The sequence below is a fragment of the Anolis carolinensis genome, chromosome 6 (genome assembly GCF_035594765.1).
Source record: "Anolis carolinensis isolate JA03-04 chromosome 6, rAnoCar3.1.pri, whole genome shotgun sequence".
NCBI lineage: Eukaryota > Metazoa > Chordata > Lepidosauria > Squamata > Dactyloidae > Anolis > Anolis carolinensis.
The window spans coordinates 93,585,373-93,604,521 of record NC_085846.1 but is presented as its reverse complement, the minus strand read 5'-3'; the positions used below and the strand labels follow the sequence as shown (position 1 = coordinate 93,604,521).

The 19,149-nt window shown below is 35.0% G+C and overlaps 1 protein-coding gene across 7 annotated transcripts in view; it reads left to right on the top strand.

Annotated features, from left to right (window-relative positions):
• Positions 1 to 19,149, top strand: part of akap9 (A-kinase anchoring protein 9) — a 112,654-nt gene that overhangs the window by 68,609 nt on the left and 24,896 nt on the right. For 5 of the 7 annotated variants that reach the window (XM_008112508.3, XM_008112507.3, XM_008112509.3 and 2 more), the window contains 10 exons: positions 5,810 to 5,972; positions 7,451 to 7,663; positions 9,926 to 9,964; positions 11,569 to 11,801; positions 12,163 to 12,282; positions 14,388 to 14,564; positions 14,680 to 14,784; positions 15,355 to 15,507; positions 15,744 to 15,923; positions 17,587 to 18,669. In XM_008112508.3, coding sequence (XP_008110715.2) covers positions 5,810 to 5,972; positions 7,451 to 7,663; positions 9,926 to 9,964; positions 11,569 to 11,801; positions 12,163 to 12,282; positions 14,388 to 14,564; positions 14,680 to 14,784; positions 15,355 to 15,507; positions 15,744 to 15,923; positions 17,587 to 18,669 — 2,466 coding nt within the window. The remainder of the gene's footprint in view (positions 1 to 5,809; positions 5,973 to 7,450; positions 7,664 to 9,925; positions 9,965 to 11,568; positions 11,802 to 12,162; positions 12,283 to 14,387; positions 14,565 to 14,679; positions 14,785 to 15,354; positions 15,508 to 15,743; positions 15,924 to 17,586; positions 18,670 to 19,149) is intronic. The other 2 variants (XM_008112506.3, XM_062983683.1) reach the window with 2 other exon arrangements.

The following is a 19,149-nucleotide window of genomic DNA, read 5'->3' as shown; positions in this document are numbered from 1 at the left end:
ACTTTGCCTCTGAGCTCCAGTTTTCAAAATCAAGTTGCAGTTTACTAGGAAATATATTATTGCTTATCTTTCCTAATTTTTACTTGTTATTTATCTTTACTAACATCCTTGCCTTTTAAGTTTGTCAGAGAAGGGCAAACATGACCATTTGGTTAGGCAGGATAGAAAAAACTGTTGGAGAAAAGGGGGTGGAGTCTTAATGGCTCAACTGAAAAAGAACCTTGGATCGTGCCATTCTGGTCGGAGTGCGGGGGTGAAACCCAGTTGCTCCTTCTGGCCATCCCAAAAATGGGAGTTCACTGCTGTATGTCTTTGTGGGATCGTCTTTTGTTTTTCAGATTTTTTAAAGTCTATATTTTCAGTTCATGTGATAATGAATTAATTATTCAAAATATTTTTGCATTTATTACCATTATAACTCAGCCCTGTACTTCGACAGGTCCTTGAAGTGATTATACAAATACAATAAAACAGTAATAAGACTCAAAATGTTTAAAAAAATTACAGGGAAGAAAATTTTCAACATTACAAATATAATATTAAAAATAGCAAATTATCTTAAACATAATTAAAATCTTGATATAACATAAATATCTTCACCTCCCATCCAAAGTACAGGAAACAAAGCACCAATTTAGCCCATGAATGGAATAGATTTTTTATTCAATTACCATGGCTTTATTTCTGCTTTCTTTGGGAGCATACATATGACCCTCAAGGGTTTGTTGTTGTGTAAAGGGAAATGCCTAGACAGAAACATTACAGAGTAGCAAAACAACATTCATTTAGTTCTGTATCATGTCATCATTGTGCTGAATGTGAAATTGTTCCTCATTTTGTTTTGTTTCCACTGGTTAGTGCTCATGATGGGTTTGACTTTTCATTTTTGGGATTTCTTATTGAACTGGTAATTTTGATGCTAATTGTTGAGGATATCATAAAGTTTATAGGTTTGTTATTACGTGCCTTCAAGTCATTTTTGACTTGTGCCAACCATAAGATGGCCCTGTCACAGGGTTTTCTTGGCAAGATATTGTTTGAAGTGGGTGTGTTTTGCTTTCCTCTGACAGTTTGTAAATGCTTATTGGCAAAACCACACTTCTTTAGATAATTAATAATTAGGTTCAAGAGAACTTTCCTCTGAGTATTTATTTTGCTGGATTCATAGCAGTATGTCTATCCAGTTGGGAAACTTTTTGTCATGTCAGTATTCTCCTCCTCCCCATTAATAACACTTTTGGGCAGCATCCTAATAATGATGATGATTTTGTTGCATGCCTTCAAGTTGTTTTGAACTTATTTTAGTGACCCTAAGGCAACAATATCATGAGTTTTTCTTGGCAAGATTTGTTCAGAGGTTGCCTTTGCCATCCTCTGAGGCTGATGGAGTATGACTACCCCAACATCACCCAGTGAGTTTCCATGGTGGAACACGATTCAAACTCTGGTCTCCAGGAGTCCTAGTTATTCACTCAAATCACTGTACCATATGCAGGCATTAAATTACACTATGCACTGTGTGTTTTTTTTCTGGACAGTGTGCAAGAATTGGACCATGTGGTTGTGCTACATGATGACAACCATGTTTATTAGCCACACATGCGCATTTTTGTGCTGTCTTACTCTCCAGCATAGGGAATGTGTAATGGAAGAAGACCATAACCCGATATACTCATGTACAAGTCTAGACATTTTACTCAGAAAAGACCCAGAAATATGGGTTGACTATTCACTTTATGGGTATGAAAAGTAACACTTCATAGTTAACTTTTAACTTACCCTGTAAAGAGCATGTTTGATCCATTGTGACAGGATTTGCTTTAAAATTTATGTCATTCTGTTCTCAGTCCTCACTTTCCATCCACTCAAAACAATGAAAATTAAGTGAGCAATGTGATAATTCAATGCATTACTTCTGTATATTGCAATGAGCAACAACAAATTACTTTTTAGACATTACCATGAATTAGAGAAACAAACAACTTTTAAAAATATACTTCCAAGATCTGGAATTATATTACAACCCTCCACAACAAGATTCCTTATGATAATAATGTATTTTGAAAAAGAAATTTTATTACAGAGCAACGAGCAGCCAACCAAGTTAAAGAAGTGAAGCAAAATGAAATTCTTTGGGAAATGAGATCCGACTAAAACAATTATCTTAAGAGTGCTATGGCTGTTTTTTAAAAGCTTTTTAGAAAGTGCAGGAAGGACTCTAATAGTCTTGATGTTTCTAGACATTCACTTTCTGAACTATGACAAGGATTCTGAATCTTGCTGGGCAAGGTTTATGGTGGGTGTGTTAATTCAAATTCCACCTGTCTGTGTACCTGCAATAAAGAAATGAAACCACTCCCATTGTCCTGGCTTCTTTCTCTGCATTGAGACACAACCTTTTGCTTTTGCACGTTGGCAGTTTTATCTGACTTCTGAACAACTCTTTCTTTGACCCATCAAAAGAATATAGGCTGAATGGCATTCCACTTTAGCAGTGTATTGTTGCCTTTCTTTCATCAAGGTTTTTAAAAACATTGGCAGCTGCTGCAGATTTTTGTTGTAGTGGCCTGACCCTTTGCTGCAGGGTACATGGTCAAATAATGAGGGTGATATTTCTTTCCTGCTATGACTGCCTGGCTGGTGTTGCTATTCATTTTGTTTCTAATACTTTTTTGGGGTTGGCATCATGGAAGAAAAGCTGTAAAGCTGTGAAGTCGGCGAATGTTGATCCTTTTTTTTCCTTCACTCGTTATTTACCTGGGACTTTCCTGTACTTGTGGTTACTTATCCGAGTGTGAACTGATAGTTCTTGGCTCTCGGCAGCATTCTGAGTAAGACAAGTGGTTCGCTGCTTTGCCTTTTCCCCCAGAATATTCAAATCTACTGTCGCCAAGGCAATTATCTGATAAGAGAGGGCAGCAACACTTGGTTGTGGAATGGATTCCTACAGTGCATACTGGGCATCAAATCTGTTCAATGGCTTGAAGTCAGAAAATAACCAAGAAGAAAATACTTACGAAGTTGAATCTCGTGTGCCTTTGCCATATCCTTTTCCTTTTACTGATGACTTGGATGAAAATAATGCTGTGGTTGTCAATACTTCAATTGTTCATATTAGACATAAGAAAAATGGACACAGATTAAGAGTGGTTTCAAAAATTTCTTTGCCTTCACCTCCTTATTCAGTAAGTATTAACATCAAGAAATTTCTGTCTGTATAGGTGTATCTTACAACACCTGTCGCACAATGTAAGAGGAAGATTTAAGTTGTATACTTGATGATGTCATTGTATTTAGTGTAATTGGTTATTTTGCAATGAATAGTTGGACTTTTCAGAAATTATTGACATTATTCAGGAGAAATCAGGATTATGCATAAAAGGATCCTGGTATTGTGATTGTACCTCTATCATTTAACACAAAATTTTCTTCTTGATCTCCCTCTTTTAAAACTAATGTTTATCATATTTCAGCACAAGTAATTTAGTATAAGGGATATTTGTATGCTTCTATTGATTATGCTGTTTAATTGGCAAATGCAGACCATCATGATGATTTAATTCTAGATTGTCCAAGTTTAAATGCACGGTTATGGCAATCTAGCATTATTTGCTAGTATTTTTTAAAAACAGTTGTTTAAATTAAGTAGGAGTATATTTTGTAGCACATATATAAAAATAAGATGGGTGTCTTATATCCAAATAAATGTTTATAATTTTCTGTAACATTTTAAAATGTTATGCTATAGAAGTGCCAGCATAGTATAGTGCTTTAAACATTGGACTATGACTTCAGAGATTATGGTGTGATTTTTCTCGGTCAAGGAAACCCACTCTGTGACCTTGGATGAGTCACACCCTCTCAGCCTTAGAGGGTGGTAAAGGCAACTCCCTCCTGAACAAAATTTTCCAAGAAAAACCTGTGATAGGTTTGCCTTAGAAAAATTGGTATAAGTTGGAAAAAACTGGAAGGCACACTACCATAACTATATGGGCTGCATTTTCAAACATGTAGGTAATATTTAAACCTGTGCAGGCTGGGTTCTGACTGTTTCTTAGTAAAATTTTCTTAATATTTATTGGTGGAACAACTATTTACTATTTAATGGTGACCACAGATAATTCCAGATGAAGTTTTTATACTGCATTTGGGCTACCATATTCTTGTGTAATTGTCCAAATTTCACCGTTTTCAACTTGTAATTTTCCTGATTTTTCATACTGCTATTTCTTGCCTTTTTTGTCTTTAGCTTATCAGCTATCTATTTAGGAAGAAAAAGACAAAAGATCTAAACATTTTTTTAAAAAATTGTAGCATTAAAAACCATCCACCTGGGAGGTGTTAACTGATTGGTCAGAGTATTACTTTGTTAATTTTGAAGAAGTAGATGAAAGCAGAAGGACTTTGTTTGATATCCGCCCTGAGTCCCCTTGGAGAGATAGAGCGGAATACAAATAAATTATTATTATTATTATTATTATTATTATTATTATTATTATTATTATTTATTAAGCTGTGCATTCTGTAGAATATAGTATTGCAAGATTTCTAGTAGGTGAATGCATTACAAAATACCCACCATTAACAATACTTATAAAAACAAAGGTGTGGATTCTTTTATTCCCTGAAGTTAAACAAATACGCGCTCTGTCATTTTGTAATTTGAGCCCTACATGAAACGTCAGCAGCCTTATAATTTCCTCAGCAGCCAGACAGGATGTTGAGCCAGATATAAAAAAAATGTTTAAATAAATTTATGGCATATTTAACTTAACTTAATTACATTGTTCTAAAATAGTCTTTTACCAAGTCTGATTTATGATCTAATATATACACCAGCTGATTCTTTGTCATTATTTAGGGAACTGTTCAGACTAGAGAGACAGGATTTTGGCACTTGCAGCAAATATGAAATACTAGTCTTTGAAATTACTGGATTTAGAAAGAAAAAAACCTTTTTACATTTTATTTCCAAAGTCTGCTTGCTAGGTAGATATTTCTACAAATTAAAGATTCAGCTTGTAATAAACTTTTACTATAAGGTTGTTTCAGGCTCATTGTGATTTCTGACCTTTGGTTTTGTTTCTTTCACCCATATGAATATTATCCAGAGGTATGTTTTGCATTATATGAAAACACAGGAATAGTTCCGACAAACCATTATTATTTTTGGTATATTAAATCAGTTGTCATCTCATACTTTACCTCAGTCCTAGTTAGGTGAAAGATAGCATGCACTAAAGATTGTATTAAATACTACAAAACTGTTATGTAATACAGAAAAACCTACTATACATTGATGTGAACTAGGAAGTATTGAGTTCCGGCACTCAGATGCGGATGTGGTCATGTGACAGGGTAATTCATTGAATTGTAGTGTACAGGTATTTACTTATGTACACTGTGTTGACCGAGAAGCCTGTATTAATTAATGGAAAGGTGTGGGTGTGTGTATGTGCCTGCCTACAAGTCACCTGTTGAATTAAAGTGACTACATGAATTTTGTGAAGTTTTCTTAATCAAGAAATACTCAGAGGATTTTTGCCAGTTTCTTCCCTTAAAATATATCCTACTGAACCTAGTATTCATGGAGTCTCTCATCCAAGTACTTACTAGGGTTTTGTTTTTGTTTTTTTCGTGTCAGGGGCAACTTGAGTCGCTTCTGGAGTTACTAGGGTTAGCCCAGCTTAGCTTCCAAGATCAGATGGAATCTGGTACCTTTAGGTTATTTAGGTCCATTCACCAGTTATTTATACATTGCTTGGGACAATGTACTTTAAAAATAACATTTTATTCTCTTATCCCTTAGCTTGAACATGCTAAAGTTACACAGACAGAATTGATGCGAGAGTCCTTTAAACGGGAACAAGACACCACTGAATTGCTCAGATGTCATGAAGAATTACAGGAGCGATTTGATGAAGAGGTTAAAGCTAGAGAGCAGTTGGCACTGGAGCTCAGCAAAGCAGAGAGTAAGTGATGAGTCATCTGGTATATAAGGCTGACAGATCATTTCTCTCTAGTTTAGTGATCTCTGGCATCCCTCCCCAATGTTCAGATAACCACAAAAATATCCCCTTCCCCTGCAGTAAAAATGACTGCAAGTAAATAGAAAAGTATGGTAATTCAAAACATTATGAAAGAAATTAAACTGGGTAGAGAAAAAGTGCACAAAGAATCAAAGACTGAAACACACAATTGTCTTCTCTAAATGCTTAGGGAACAATACTACCAGTGAAAAGGAGAAGGGAATTTTAGAAGTTCTGTATAATCTATAATCTTCCTGGCTTGAACTTTAGACTAAATTAAGTTAAATGTTTTTTCTTTCTTTGTAAAGACCACCATTGCCACCCCTTTATTCCTGTGATGAACAACATAATTTATTTGTGTATTTCTTGGTGGAGAACATCACTAAAGGAAGATTTTAATTTTTAGTTCTGCTCTGGCATATTTTATAAAGAATACTTTCATCAACTTAAATATTTACAATATGGATTCAACCATTAGTTGGTGACATGAAGTTGTAGTAATATACACTGTAATTATAATGCCAGTCATTGCATATGATTTAGAACTTGTATAACAGGTTTCTTCATTGTGGTCTCTGTGAAATTGCACATATGATATTTTTTTTGCACCTGCGTAGTCAGAGACTGAATCTTCCAGAAAATTCTTGATACATTTTGGCAGAAGCCCCGCCAACTCTACCCATAGAGGATATAGTCAGTGGGATGAGCTACTGCCTCAGTTCCTCTGCTGCAGAATAGCAGCTTGAAGGACCAAGGCATGACAACATCGGGGAGGATGGGAGGGGATGTACAAATTTCACAGATGATCACTCGAAGAATCAGGGTTACAGGTAAGCAACCATTACTTCTATGTACTATGTTCTATGTAGTAGCATACTATAGCCCATTGACAACAGGGTAACACACATTTTTCAGAGTATTCTACAAAACCTAGAGGTTTTGAAACAAAAATTTCAGCAGTTAGGGCCCAAACATAATACTGTACCATTTTTATTACTACTTTTTCAAGTAGTTAGAAGGAGAGTTGACTTTTAGCTAGCAGAAACTGGGTTGTTTTCAACACAAGATGCTCTTCAGCAAACTCCTATCAAAAATCTACACGATCCCATAACTTAAATGGTTCAGTAGATGTTTGAATGATAACTGTCAAGATTTTATACTGCATTTGGGTTGCTGTTTGTACTGCTGTTAAGCAGTCCAAATGCAAGTGGGCACCATGTAAAAGTTAAGTAAATATTATTTATGACACTTCCTTCGGAGAAGCATTTACAAGCTATGACACTGATGCACCCAACATCTTTATAACTTGGCTTTGAATATTCAAAACAACATGACAAACATGAGCATTTATTTCTGCTGTAATTTTGAAACATATACTTGGAAATTTGCCATAATTTCAAGTATTTATTTTCTTCTGATAGATTTTATTGATGGCTATGCAGATGAAAAAGCACTTCTGGAAAAGCAAATCCAGGATAAAACAGATGCAATAGACCATCTTGAGCAAGAGCTTCTTTGTACAGGTAACAAATTACAGGAACTAGAGTCTGAGCGACAACAGCTTCAAGAGGAGAAAGAGTTATTCTTCAGACAAAAGGATGCAATGAAAGCTGATGCAGGACCCATAGAACAACGTATGTATACAATATTTCAAAGATGTTGACTGGGTTTACAAATTAATAATGTCAGTATTATTTTTGTTGAAATGCAGAGATGGGGGAGGAGGCAGAACTATCAGATCATTTTCCTTCTGTAAAACTATGCCACACATAGGAAACAGTTGTCCCATGGTAATTGCTCTATGTTTGTGGAACTGAGTTGTAACAAATGGAGCTGAGTGAGTTGTAAAACAGAGCACCTACTGTGCTCCAGATATCTTCACCACAATTATATAAGGAAAAAAAACCTCGCTCTGCATATGAGATATTGAAGGTATCTTAAGAGAAAAATTCTTACGTTATTTATTAGGTCTGCTAACACGTACAAATACCACAAGACATAGCTTCTAACTCAATGTGTTTAGAATTAATGGAGTATGAAGCTGTTTATCGCTCACATGGTTATAAAGAAAGTCATAACATTATAATCTCACTGTCTCAGGCAGCATGGTACAGCATGACATATACATCCCTTTGTAGCTCTATAATTTTTAAAATAGTTTTTATTGAGATTATATATATATATATATATACACACACACACACACACACACACACACACACACATACACACACACATATACTCTTAAAAAAGAAAAGAAAAAAGCTTTAAAAAAAGAAAAATCTTTGTAGCTCTATAATTGATGACTTGAATCTCAAATTGAGCCATGTCTTTAGTTGTAATTAAAATATTTGTAAATTGACTTTTCTCTAATCTCAAAAATACTACAAATGAAAGAAGAAAATCATGTATATTCCGACATTCTACACCATTTGCAGGTTAGGACTGCTGGAATTTGCACTCCAACAACAGCTAGATAACTGCATTATTACCACCCATGCCTCTGTTGTAGATGGCAAATGTGTAGATACAGATGATTACCTTGTTATGTATCTTACCTGTCTGGTGTAACTAGTAGCTACATGCATCTTAAACCACTAGACATTACAGCAAAACTGGTCAGTGGAGCACAGATTTAAGGGATTCGAATTTAGTCCTGTTCATACAATGAATTCTTGTACAGCACTCTAGTCAGCATTTGTTTATTATTTAAAGTGGATTCTAAAGCAATATAGTACCCTATACACTCATGTATAAATCTAGATATTTTAGCCAAAAAAAATAAACCGAAAAACATGGATCGACTTATCCATGGGTCAATGTGACTGCTGTACCTTAACTCTTATCACAAGAAGGAACCATACAAGAGCTTAGTCTTTCCCAGGAGAACCTAAAAGAATCACTCACCTCTCCATCCTTTTTGAACATCTGAGAGAAGAAATGGTGGTGGGGGCCAGGGGCACCTAGCCTACTGAGGTGGCATTGATGCCTTCCTTTCTCTGTTGAATGATCTTCAGCTTATCCACAGGTCATATCAAAATCCACAGTTTTGTCTCCAAAACCTGCCCTCAATTTATACATAAGTATATTTAGTAATCATGTCTCGTGTTTCTCTCATCCATCAACAGTACTCAGAACAACATTTTACCTTATAATAATTCTGTGAGATTGACTATCTTAAGTGATTATGCCTCTAGTCTGTTATGAACTCCATAGAGGAGCCACCCTTTGCCCAAATATACCATGCTCAGAAAACAAAATCTGTATTTTGATTATTATATTGTGTTGTATTGACCTTTTGTTGAGTACTACATAGAAAAAATGGACAAAGCTTGTTGGATATGAATAGGTGTTTGCTCAACCAATATTTGGCTTTATAAAGCAGTTCATGATTTAATCCTGTATTTAATCCTGTATTCAGACTGATTCATTAATTTAGGTAAAATTATATTATGAAGTAATGTAAAGAGAAATACGTGTTCAGCTGTATGTGAAATACAATATGCTGAAAAGCAATGGCAATTAAAAAGGTAGCAATTAACATTACTTTTAAAGAAGTGTACTTTTAGAGCTGTTGATACTGTGTTTTTTCTTTTTAATGTCCTTGTGATCAGTAAGTTCAGCATCAGGTTATCATTTTGAATGCACAGTGGAGCAGCTATGATATCAGTTGGCTGTTCATAAGATTTCCTTTAATAATGTGTTTTACATTGGTAGGAAAATGCTAAACTCTTGTACTTAACAAATTAATGATGCATTTCTTACATCACCCGGCATTTCATTGAATTTCACATTAGATCTACAGCTACACTTTTCTCATACAGTGTTGCAGCTTGAGAAAAACTATAGATGGCATGTGAATTACTTTTGCTTCTTGTTTTTTTCTGTTCTCCTAGGCCTAGTAGATGCTGCAGTCGATGCAGCTTCCCAAGCAGGTGTGTTTGTATATTGCATGGCCAATCTTTCATTGGGTGGCAGATTTAACAGCTACTGATACTTATTAATCATGGTCTCTCTTTGGGCTTTCTGCTTACTGACATTAACATCAACAGGCCTGCAGCTTTCGTACTGTATTTCATGCCTACAGTGTCTTTTTAAAAATAACAATTGCTCACAGTTTCTAAGTGTAATACATTCATAACTTTATAAAAAGCAGATTCATTAAATAACCATCATCTTGGTCACTAAGTGATTTTGGAGTTCAGGCTTGTTTTTAACTGCAGATGGATCCGTTGAGAATATATTTGCAAAATATGACTTTTGTATTGAAATATGATTAAGCAAACAAGGATGATGTAAGATGATGGTACCCAAAGATCTGTACTGTGTAGTGCAAAATGGTAGTAATAATAATGGTCATTGTCTGGTGACTTTTCTTTCTTTGGCTTCTATGAAAAGGATTCTGGACGATATATGTGTATTCGTAATAAGCCTAGTTTAAAATCGGCTGGTGATAAACCGAAGAGTATGGGCACCATTACACCCCACAAAAACCACAAGACTACTCCTGACACAGCCAGAAGCATTACTTCTGGGTCTGGGAATTAACAAGCGTATTGTTTATCTTACATTTGAGGGGGTGAAGTTTAGGGGAAGCCAAATTATCATCTATTTCTAGCAGTTGGTATACATTAGCCATTTCTTCAGGCAATTCTTTTTTTTAAATCGTGTCACTATGGGGACTATAAAGCAAATTTCCAAGGGCCACATGGAGTCCATGGAATCTTTTCCCTCTCTTGCTTTATACTAATGAGACATATATCTTTATCTTGATAGTCTGGTTGTATATAATGCTAGACTACATGTATATTGTAGGCCCTTTCTGATATTCCATCAGTGATATGGGAATACTATCACCATGTTCCCTTCATATTTAGCTTTGGTGGCATAGAAACTATAGCTTGGCTTCTATTCGACATACCGCTTACTACAGAATGCACTTCAGTTTTACAGGAGTGGCATGGTGCTATTTGCTGTAGCAACTGCCACTGTCCTCAGGGCTCTGGCATTCTGAACTCTGCAAAACTATGAAAAATACTGACAGGGTTATTATCTGCAATAAAATCTTGGCTGCAGAAAATCCCTCTCTGTTTTTCTTGTACCTCATCAGCTGAATGTTCATAGTACTTTTATATTAAAATGTTGTATGTTGTACTTGCTGGAAAATCTGTGTTGACTTGAGTCAGTCATACTGGATGAGAAGATAGTTGGGTTTTAATATATATCTAAACTTTTCCCGGTGTTAATTAAAGTCTGTGTCCTGTTTGCGGTGATGGGCTTTGTAGCTAGATAACCAATTAAATCAGTGTGTTGTAAGGAAAGCTGAGAGGCCTCAGTCTTTTCTTCTGCATTTTTGTGTGATTTTTTATAACTTTTTTCTCCTTTATTGAGAGATACCACATAATTTTGATAAAACCCAAACTTATTTCCATCCTTTGTTATACTGGAGCATGAACAGGCACTCTTGGGAGTGGTTTTGTTTTGACAGACTAACCTAACTGTGTACATCTAAGCATACTTGATTCTTTTCTAAAAACAGAGTTACTGGCAGAGACAGAAAAGCTAATGAAGGAAAAAATAGAAGTGCAAAAGCAAGCAGAAAAAGAATATGACTACCTTCAAAAGCAGGTGAAAGTACTGGAAACTGATATAGAGGAACAAGTCAACCAGTTTTTCGAACTAGAGCAAGAAAAGAATGCAGAGCTAATGGATCTAAGACAGCAAAATCAAGCTCTAGAGAAACAACTGGAGAAAACCAAAAAATTTCTAGATGTAAGTAAGAAACACAGTATTTTTACAGTGCAGTGTGTTGTAAATAAAAATGTATTGGGCAATTGGTTCTTCCATAAATGTACAGAGAAGGAAAGGCATGCCAGCTATCTGTCTGCTTTCTTTTTTCATTGTTTTTCACATTCCAGTAGTCACAAATAAGGTAGCCAATGATATTTTTGGCATTGCTGCTATACAAATCTGCTTCTGTATTATGTCACTAATGGAAATAATCCAGTATCTAATTATTTGAATCTGAAATAGTAAAGTGTTTGTTGCTTGTATCAGAAACAGAAAAAGCAAGCACCATGTATTAATTATGATGTTTCTTTTGCCATAAGAAATATAATGGTTTACATTTCAGGAACAGGCAATTGATAGGGAGCATGAGAGAGATGTATTCCAGCAAGAGATACAGAAACTTGAGCAACAGATTAAGATTCCACAAAGATTTCAGCCAGTCAGTGAAAACCAAAATCGAGAGGTAAGATAAGGGATTTTATAAAAAAAAACAACCTTTTAATACATAAGTTTAGATCTGTGATAATGCTGTGAAAATAAAACTTGCACAAGTATCATGATCATGTGCCTCTTACATTACCTTCTTTCTTTACTACCATGCACCTGCTTCAGTTTGAAGATTTAGTATCCTGTTGCATTTGAACCAGGGTGCTGTGGCATAGCATTGGTTTGCAAGCCAGAAAAAAATTGTACTTTTGATAAAGATAAGGTCTGCAGTCCATATACTTGGTAGTAAGCTCTATTGACTGAAATGAATCTTTTGAATAAACATGAATTTATTCTGCATTATTTTCTGCAAATTATTTTAATAGTTTCCTCTGTAACAACATACAGCAAGTATAACATTTTAAGCACTTCTTGCTTTCTTGCCAGCATGTCTTTTTAAAATAGTAATCATACTCTGCAGAATGTCATGTGTGAGTCTTTTCCCTATTGCAAGTTGGGGTAAACCATTCCTCAAAGTCATAAAAATGTAGGACAAGACACAGCAAAGAGTACTTTTGAAACAAAACATCACAAAGCTGAAGTCTTTAGAAACCCTTGGACATTCTTTAAGGGTATCAAAAAGCTAATGGCACATTGAAGAAAAGCTTCATTCTGAAGACACCCAATGAAACAATGGCTGCTTTCAAATGTATACTGAAATTTCATCGTGATCTTAATCTGTTGTACTTTTTTGGTGGGATTCAAAATGCTTTTTTGCCTTTTCTTCTGCTAATACTTTCTGTTTATATTTTTGCATATTTTTGTCTATTTTGTCTGTAGATTTTCATCTAATTGAGGGAGATGATCCAATGCTATTTCTTTAATGAAATATTTCAGTGCACTTCTGTAAAAAAATGTACCCAGAGCCCTGTGCACTGTGTCTGAAATTTTCAGGGTAGTAGTAGAATATGATACATAGGTACAAATAAAAGTTAAAATCTGGAAAGTTTACCTATTGTAGAAGAGCAACTGGTTATCTTGGCTTCTATGGAAATATGGACTACAATTTTGAGTGGGGGGTGATAACATACTTTGAAAAGTTAGAATATTAGTACAATTGCCCTTTTGTTTCTGAACAAGGTACGGTAATGTATAATATTTACAAAAATGTAACAATTGATAAAGGTTTTTTTCCAATTAGGTCAGTATTTTTCTGGGTAACACAGCATGATTTTAATTTGTGACAGATTCCAATGGTTGTCTGTTTCAGTAAAATAGAAGGAGTTTTAATGCTCCTTAAAGACTTTTGGGGTTTTATTGAATTGTTTATTGAACCTTTTATGGTTCCGATCAACTTTACCAAATGCATACCATGCCATTTACAATTGGAACCATATGCATTCATTTATATGCATATAGGGAGAGTGAAAATAGAAAGTACTCACAGTATATTCAAAAGACCTTTAAAATGTAACAGATACAGATTCTGGCACTTAATCTTCAAAGCTCAAGCTTTTTTTTTTTAAAGTACATACAGTTGCCAAATCACTAATTTGTTTTTGTTATTATTTTGTTTTGTAGAAGATTTGAGACTTCCGTTCATTTTTATCAGTATTTACTCTTTATATGGGGAGTGTCCATAATTTTCTCTGTCAGGGCATGCTTGTTAGTCCTTTTTACCTTTCTCTAATGCAGTGTTTTGACCTACAACTCCCAGAAATCCCAGCCAGTTTACCAGCTGTTAAGATTTCTGGAAATTGAAGGCCAAAACATCTGGGGACCCACAGGTTGGGAACCACTGTTCTAATGCTTCATGTCTTTCTCAAGAACCTCTTTCTGTTTGCCAGATTTCTTCATTTCTTCTTAAGCTTTCATCCTTCTATTTTTCTCACCTATTTTCTGTTGACTTGTTGTTATTAATAGCTTTTTTTGGTCTTAGTACTTCAGATAATAGAGTTTTCTTCTTGTTGCCTCTGCTTTTTCCCCCTCCACCATTCAACATGGAAAACCACAACAAATTTACATTTGAATGCATGGCCCTTAGTAGCATACATCTTCTAAGGCCTTCGTCAGAAAGCTTTGTCATTCTTAATTTCGAAATTTCAGCAGATTTAAAATAATATTCCTCCCTATTGTCACCAGGTTGAGCAGTTGATCAGTCACCTCAAAGAGAAAACAGACAAATGCAGTGAGCTTTTACTCTCGAAGGAGCAGCTTCAGAGAGATGTTCAAGAACGAAATGAAGAAATTGAAAAATTAGAGTGCAGAATCAGTGAACTGGAACATGCTTTAATGACGAGTGCAGACAGTTTGCAAAAGGTATTTTTCATGGGGACAATTTGTTTACATTTATTATCAACAGAGCACTGCTTTATTTAGTAATTAAAAAATTGTGAATTGAAGAATTATAATAGCTAATATACTTGCTTTCAAGGTGGAGGAGAGGAAGCAGTTTGGCTCTTCAACAATAAGGGGAGAATTACCCCTAGAAGCACAGCTACAGGCTGAGCAAGAAGCTGTAGACAGGAAAGAAAAAGAGGTAGAGTATCCATTTCAGTTTTTCAAGATATTTTAATACCTTTGTATAAATCCTTTAAATCCAACATAATAAGGGGAGAAAGGTGCACCAAAACCAGCATAGCCAACTGTTTTCAGTGTACATGTACAAATGTGACTTCCTTCTGCTGGCCAGCTGTGAGGCCTAGGCTGAAATGTAGGAAGCAACTGACACTTTTGATGTATCCCATATATCACTGCTGAGGAGATCAATTTCCTAATCAAACCCATCATCCAGACACAAGTAGGTTCCTAGCACTTAGAGACTCTTGTGGTATGCCCAAAAAACTGAGATGTGCAATGTATGAGTATTAATTTCCTGTTCCCTGATTTCTGCTAGCATCACCTGTCCCCTTGTGTGCACCCACTACCTTGCATTGTTGAGGATGAGGAAATAGAAGTAATCCATATACTTCGCCATGTTTGTGTATTTTACTAAATATTCTTAAGTGTTTAAAAGTAAATATAAAATCTTGTTTCTGAAATTAAGAATTGATCTGGATTCTGCCATACAACACTTATTATCCCTTTGCCACTTATTTTGGATATACAGATCATAAATCTTGAAGAACAGTTAGAGCAGTTCCGTGAGGAATTAGAAAACAAAAATGAAGAAGTGCAACAGTTGCACATGCAATTAGAAATCCAACGAAAAGAGTCTGCTACACGACAGCAAGAACTTGAACAAGAAAATAAATTATTCAAGGTAATTATTTGGAAAGGAAATATTTTTTCCTTCTTTCCTTGAATGAAAATCATGACTTAAATCCAATTGATATTCTCTGTGAAAGTAAAACCTTTCAGTCAATGGAGCTTACATAGTTGTTGATTTACCAAGTTTGTGTCTTTTGAAAAATGTGGTCTTATAGCCTTTTATATTCAACCGGTAAAGTGAAGGAAGTACAATAAGTTACATTCTATGCCACTCTTTTTTATCTGTAGGAAGATATGGAAAAAATGGGACTAGCCATTCAGAATCCTAATGATACATCTATAAAAAATCACCATCCAGTTGCTGGAAAATGTGTACAGATAATGCATGAAAAGGAGCAGGAAATAAATGATCTCAGTGAACAAATTTCAAAACTTCAGCTGCAACTTGAAATTGCAACAGATAACAAAGTACATGTTTTCTTATTTTTTATGTTTATGTTGCTATTAGTTAAAAGTCAGAATGAGATATAGAACACAAATCATATTATTTAGTAATATTTCTCATTTTTAAAACCAAGTTTTCATGAATGCTGATTTCTGTTATGTTGATTGTAACTTGTAATTTCTTCATAGTGCTATGTAGATTTTAATTTTAAGACCTCTCCAGGATAAAATCAGCGTGCATCCAATTTACATTATTTTGTAGCATAGATATCTTTTAGATAAATGTTAAATTGTTTATGTGTCAGAAACTAACCTGTTGTATTCAGACTTTTGTTGTTGCATTTATTATTTTATAACATCCTATATTTTCACTAACGTTCCATACACTTAGACATTTTTATAACATCTCATGTTTTAGCCATGCTTGTGGTTTTTTGAATACTTTTCTCATATTTGAACAGTTCTTATACGGTCTCTCTATTTCAGAGTTCTTCTCAATTGTATCTATCTCCAGTTTTAAAGCCATTTTTAAACCTCTGAGGATGCCTGCCATAGATGTGGGCGAAACGTCAGGAGAGAGTACTTCTGGAACATGGCCATACAGCCCGGAAAACATACAACAACCCTTTTTTTAAAGCCGTTGGAGGCAATTTGCCCCAGGTTCTTTTGTCCAAACACATATCTAGAAAATGGCACAGCATCATTATTATAAGAAGGTGTGGAAGATTGTAGCAATGGTTACAAAACTTTGTTTCTTCAGGTGTTTTGGATTTCATCTTCCAGAATTCCTGATTCTTGGCCAAGCTGGCTGTGGCTTCTGGTCGTTGACATCCAAAAAAAACCAAACCAAAGTTTAGGAACAACTGTGCTGCAGAAATCGCTATCGTCATTTTTTTTTCTATTTCATTATACATTTGGATTGTGAAGAACAATTATTTTTTTGCTGTTTTAGCCACTCTTAGGAAGAGTATGGGTTTGTTTGTTTGTTTGTTTGTTTGTTTTTGGGGGGGGGGGGGTTGGCATTTTCCAGTAAATGGTGAATATTCCCATGCAGACAGAAATCAACAAATACAGGGTACAAGAATAATTATAATGAAAAAAATGCTAGTTAGTTTACGAATTACACAGATTTTATATTTTATGTAGAACCAAAGCACCATAGTGTGCTTTGTTTCTTTATGTGATCCCTTTGAATTCTGCACTGTGACTTTTATATTCTCAGTATGCTTTATGGACTTTTATTCACAGATATTGAGCACCAGGTATTTGTTTATGCTCCAGTTTACCTCCTGAAAAATGGTTTTTGTGTGGCTTTTTTTCTTTTTCTTTTTTTGCAATGGGGATATGTCATGGAGGTCTTCAGTAGGGAAGAGAAGTGAAATTCAGTGCAAGCAATTACACAATTGGAAGCCACTTCTGCTTTGGAAAAAATATAAATGGATAAACTAAAATTCAAAAACTCTGAACAGTGAAAACAGAAACAGAGAAAATAAGATTTCTTAGATGAGTTCTATAGACATTCTGGGATTTGGTTCTCCCAAACTTCTATGAAAACAAAATTGGAGCTATGGAATGTGCTGTTTTAAGAAAAATATTTTGATAATTTGAGGGATTCGTTTCAATCTTTTGCTGTAGAACTTTGTCTTTCTCTGAAAAATTAAATATGTTCATTTCTTTGACCACCTAGGTAATTGAGGAAAAAAATGAGCACATAATAGAACTGGAGGCTCAAATAGAACATTTAAAGAGTGATCAAGAACGTGTTAAGCAAAACAGTGAGCGGGAAATCGAGGAGCTGAATGAAGTTATTGAGACACTACAGAAGGAATTGGCAAATATTGGTCACAAAATTCTGGACCTTTCATCAACTCAGGAGGATGCAGATAACTTGAAACACCAGCTTGATGCTGTGTTGGCAGAAAAAGAAACTCTGATGAAGCAGGTGGAAAATTATGATGTAGAGTTATCTCTTGCTAAGAATGAACTTAAGGAAACAAAATTAATAATAAGCACATTAGAAAAGGAATTAGATGGGTTGAAGGGGGAATATGAAATAATGGCCGAAAGATATAAAAATATACATATGAAAAGTGATTATTCAGAATCAACAATAAAAGAAAAGACTGAAAATTCAGAAGTTGAAAATAAGAGGAAAGCAAGCATATTAAAAAATGAAATCTCACACCATTCTGTTGCTGAAAATGCTATGGAGTCTTCTAGCAATGCAGCTATGAAGTTGCAGCAGCTTCAAGAATCTCTTGAGGAAAAGGAGTCAGAGTTAAAGCACTGTTGCAATCAATTCAAAGATTTAAAAGAACAAGCCCAAGCTGAGTCAGAAGTATTTAAACAGAAAATAAAAGAGCTTGAGGAAAAACTTGAGCAAAACGTTGCTGCAGCTCTTGGAAGTCAAGCTCAACTGAGTGTGGTTCTGGAGCAAAGTGAACTTCTTCCAGAAATGGATGCAATTTCGGAAACTGCCAAGGAAGCTATAACATCTGTTCAGTCAGAGAAAGTTAGTAGCTTAGCTGGAGAAGATGCAGCATCTAGATTATCGGAGTTATTGGAGAAACTTACAGAGATGGAAAGCGAATTAAAGAATGCACAGATTAACCTGCAACTGGAAAAATCAAAAGTGGAAGTAGCACAAAAGAAAGAAAAGGAAAAGGAAGAAAAACTTACTGAACTTCAGCACCTCCTAGTGAAAGTAGAAGAAAAATACAAAAAGGAGAAAATGCAAAGTTCCCAGAAAGGAAAAATACAAACTACTCAGGTCTGTCATCTGAATATACTTCATTTTTACAGAAATTTGGTGGTTTTCACAAATGATGGGGAAATTAACCTGTTGATGGTAGAAAATACAACTCATACTGGGAAATGGACCAAAATTTAATGGATATCTTCAAGAGTTCTCCTAACAGTGCAATACTTATTATGTTGACACAAGGTATAAGTTCTATAGACTTTAGTAGGACTTAATTCCAGGAAAGTGTACATATGATTACAGCCAATGGAGAAGACTTAGACTGTCATTGTGTGTGTGTTTTCCTGGAAGTAGGTTCTATTGAATTCAGTAGGACGTATCTCATTAAGGGGTAGATCTTAAATTTTAACAAATGTTTCTTAATGAACAGATGTCTCAGTTCTAATAATGAGTTTTATTAATGCCCTGGCAACAGCTTCCTCCCATTATGCTGTCCCAATAAAGGGTTTTCTAATCAGTTTGTATGATTTTCCAGGACTGATTCCAAAT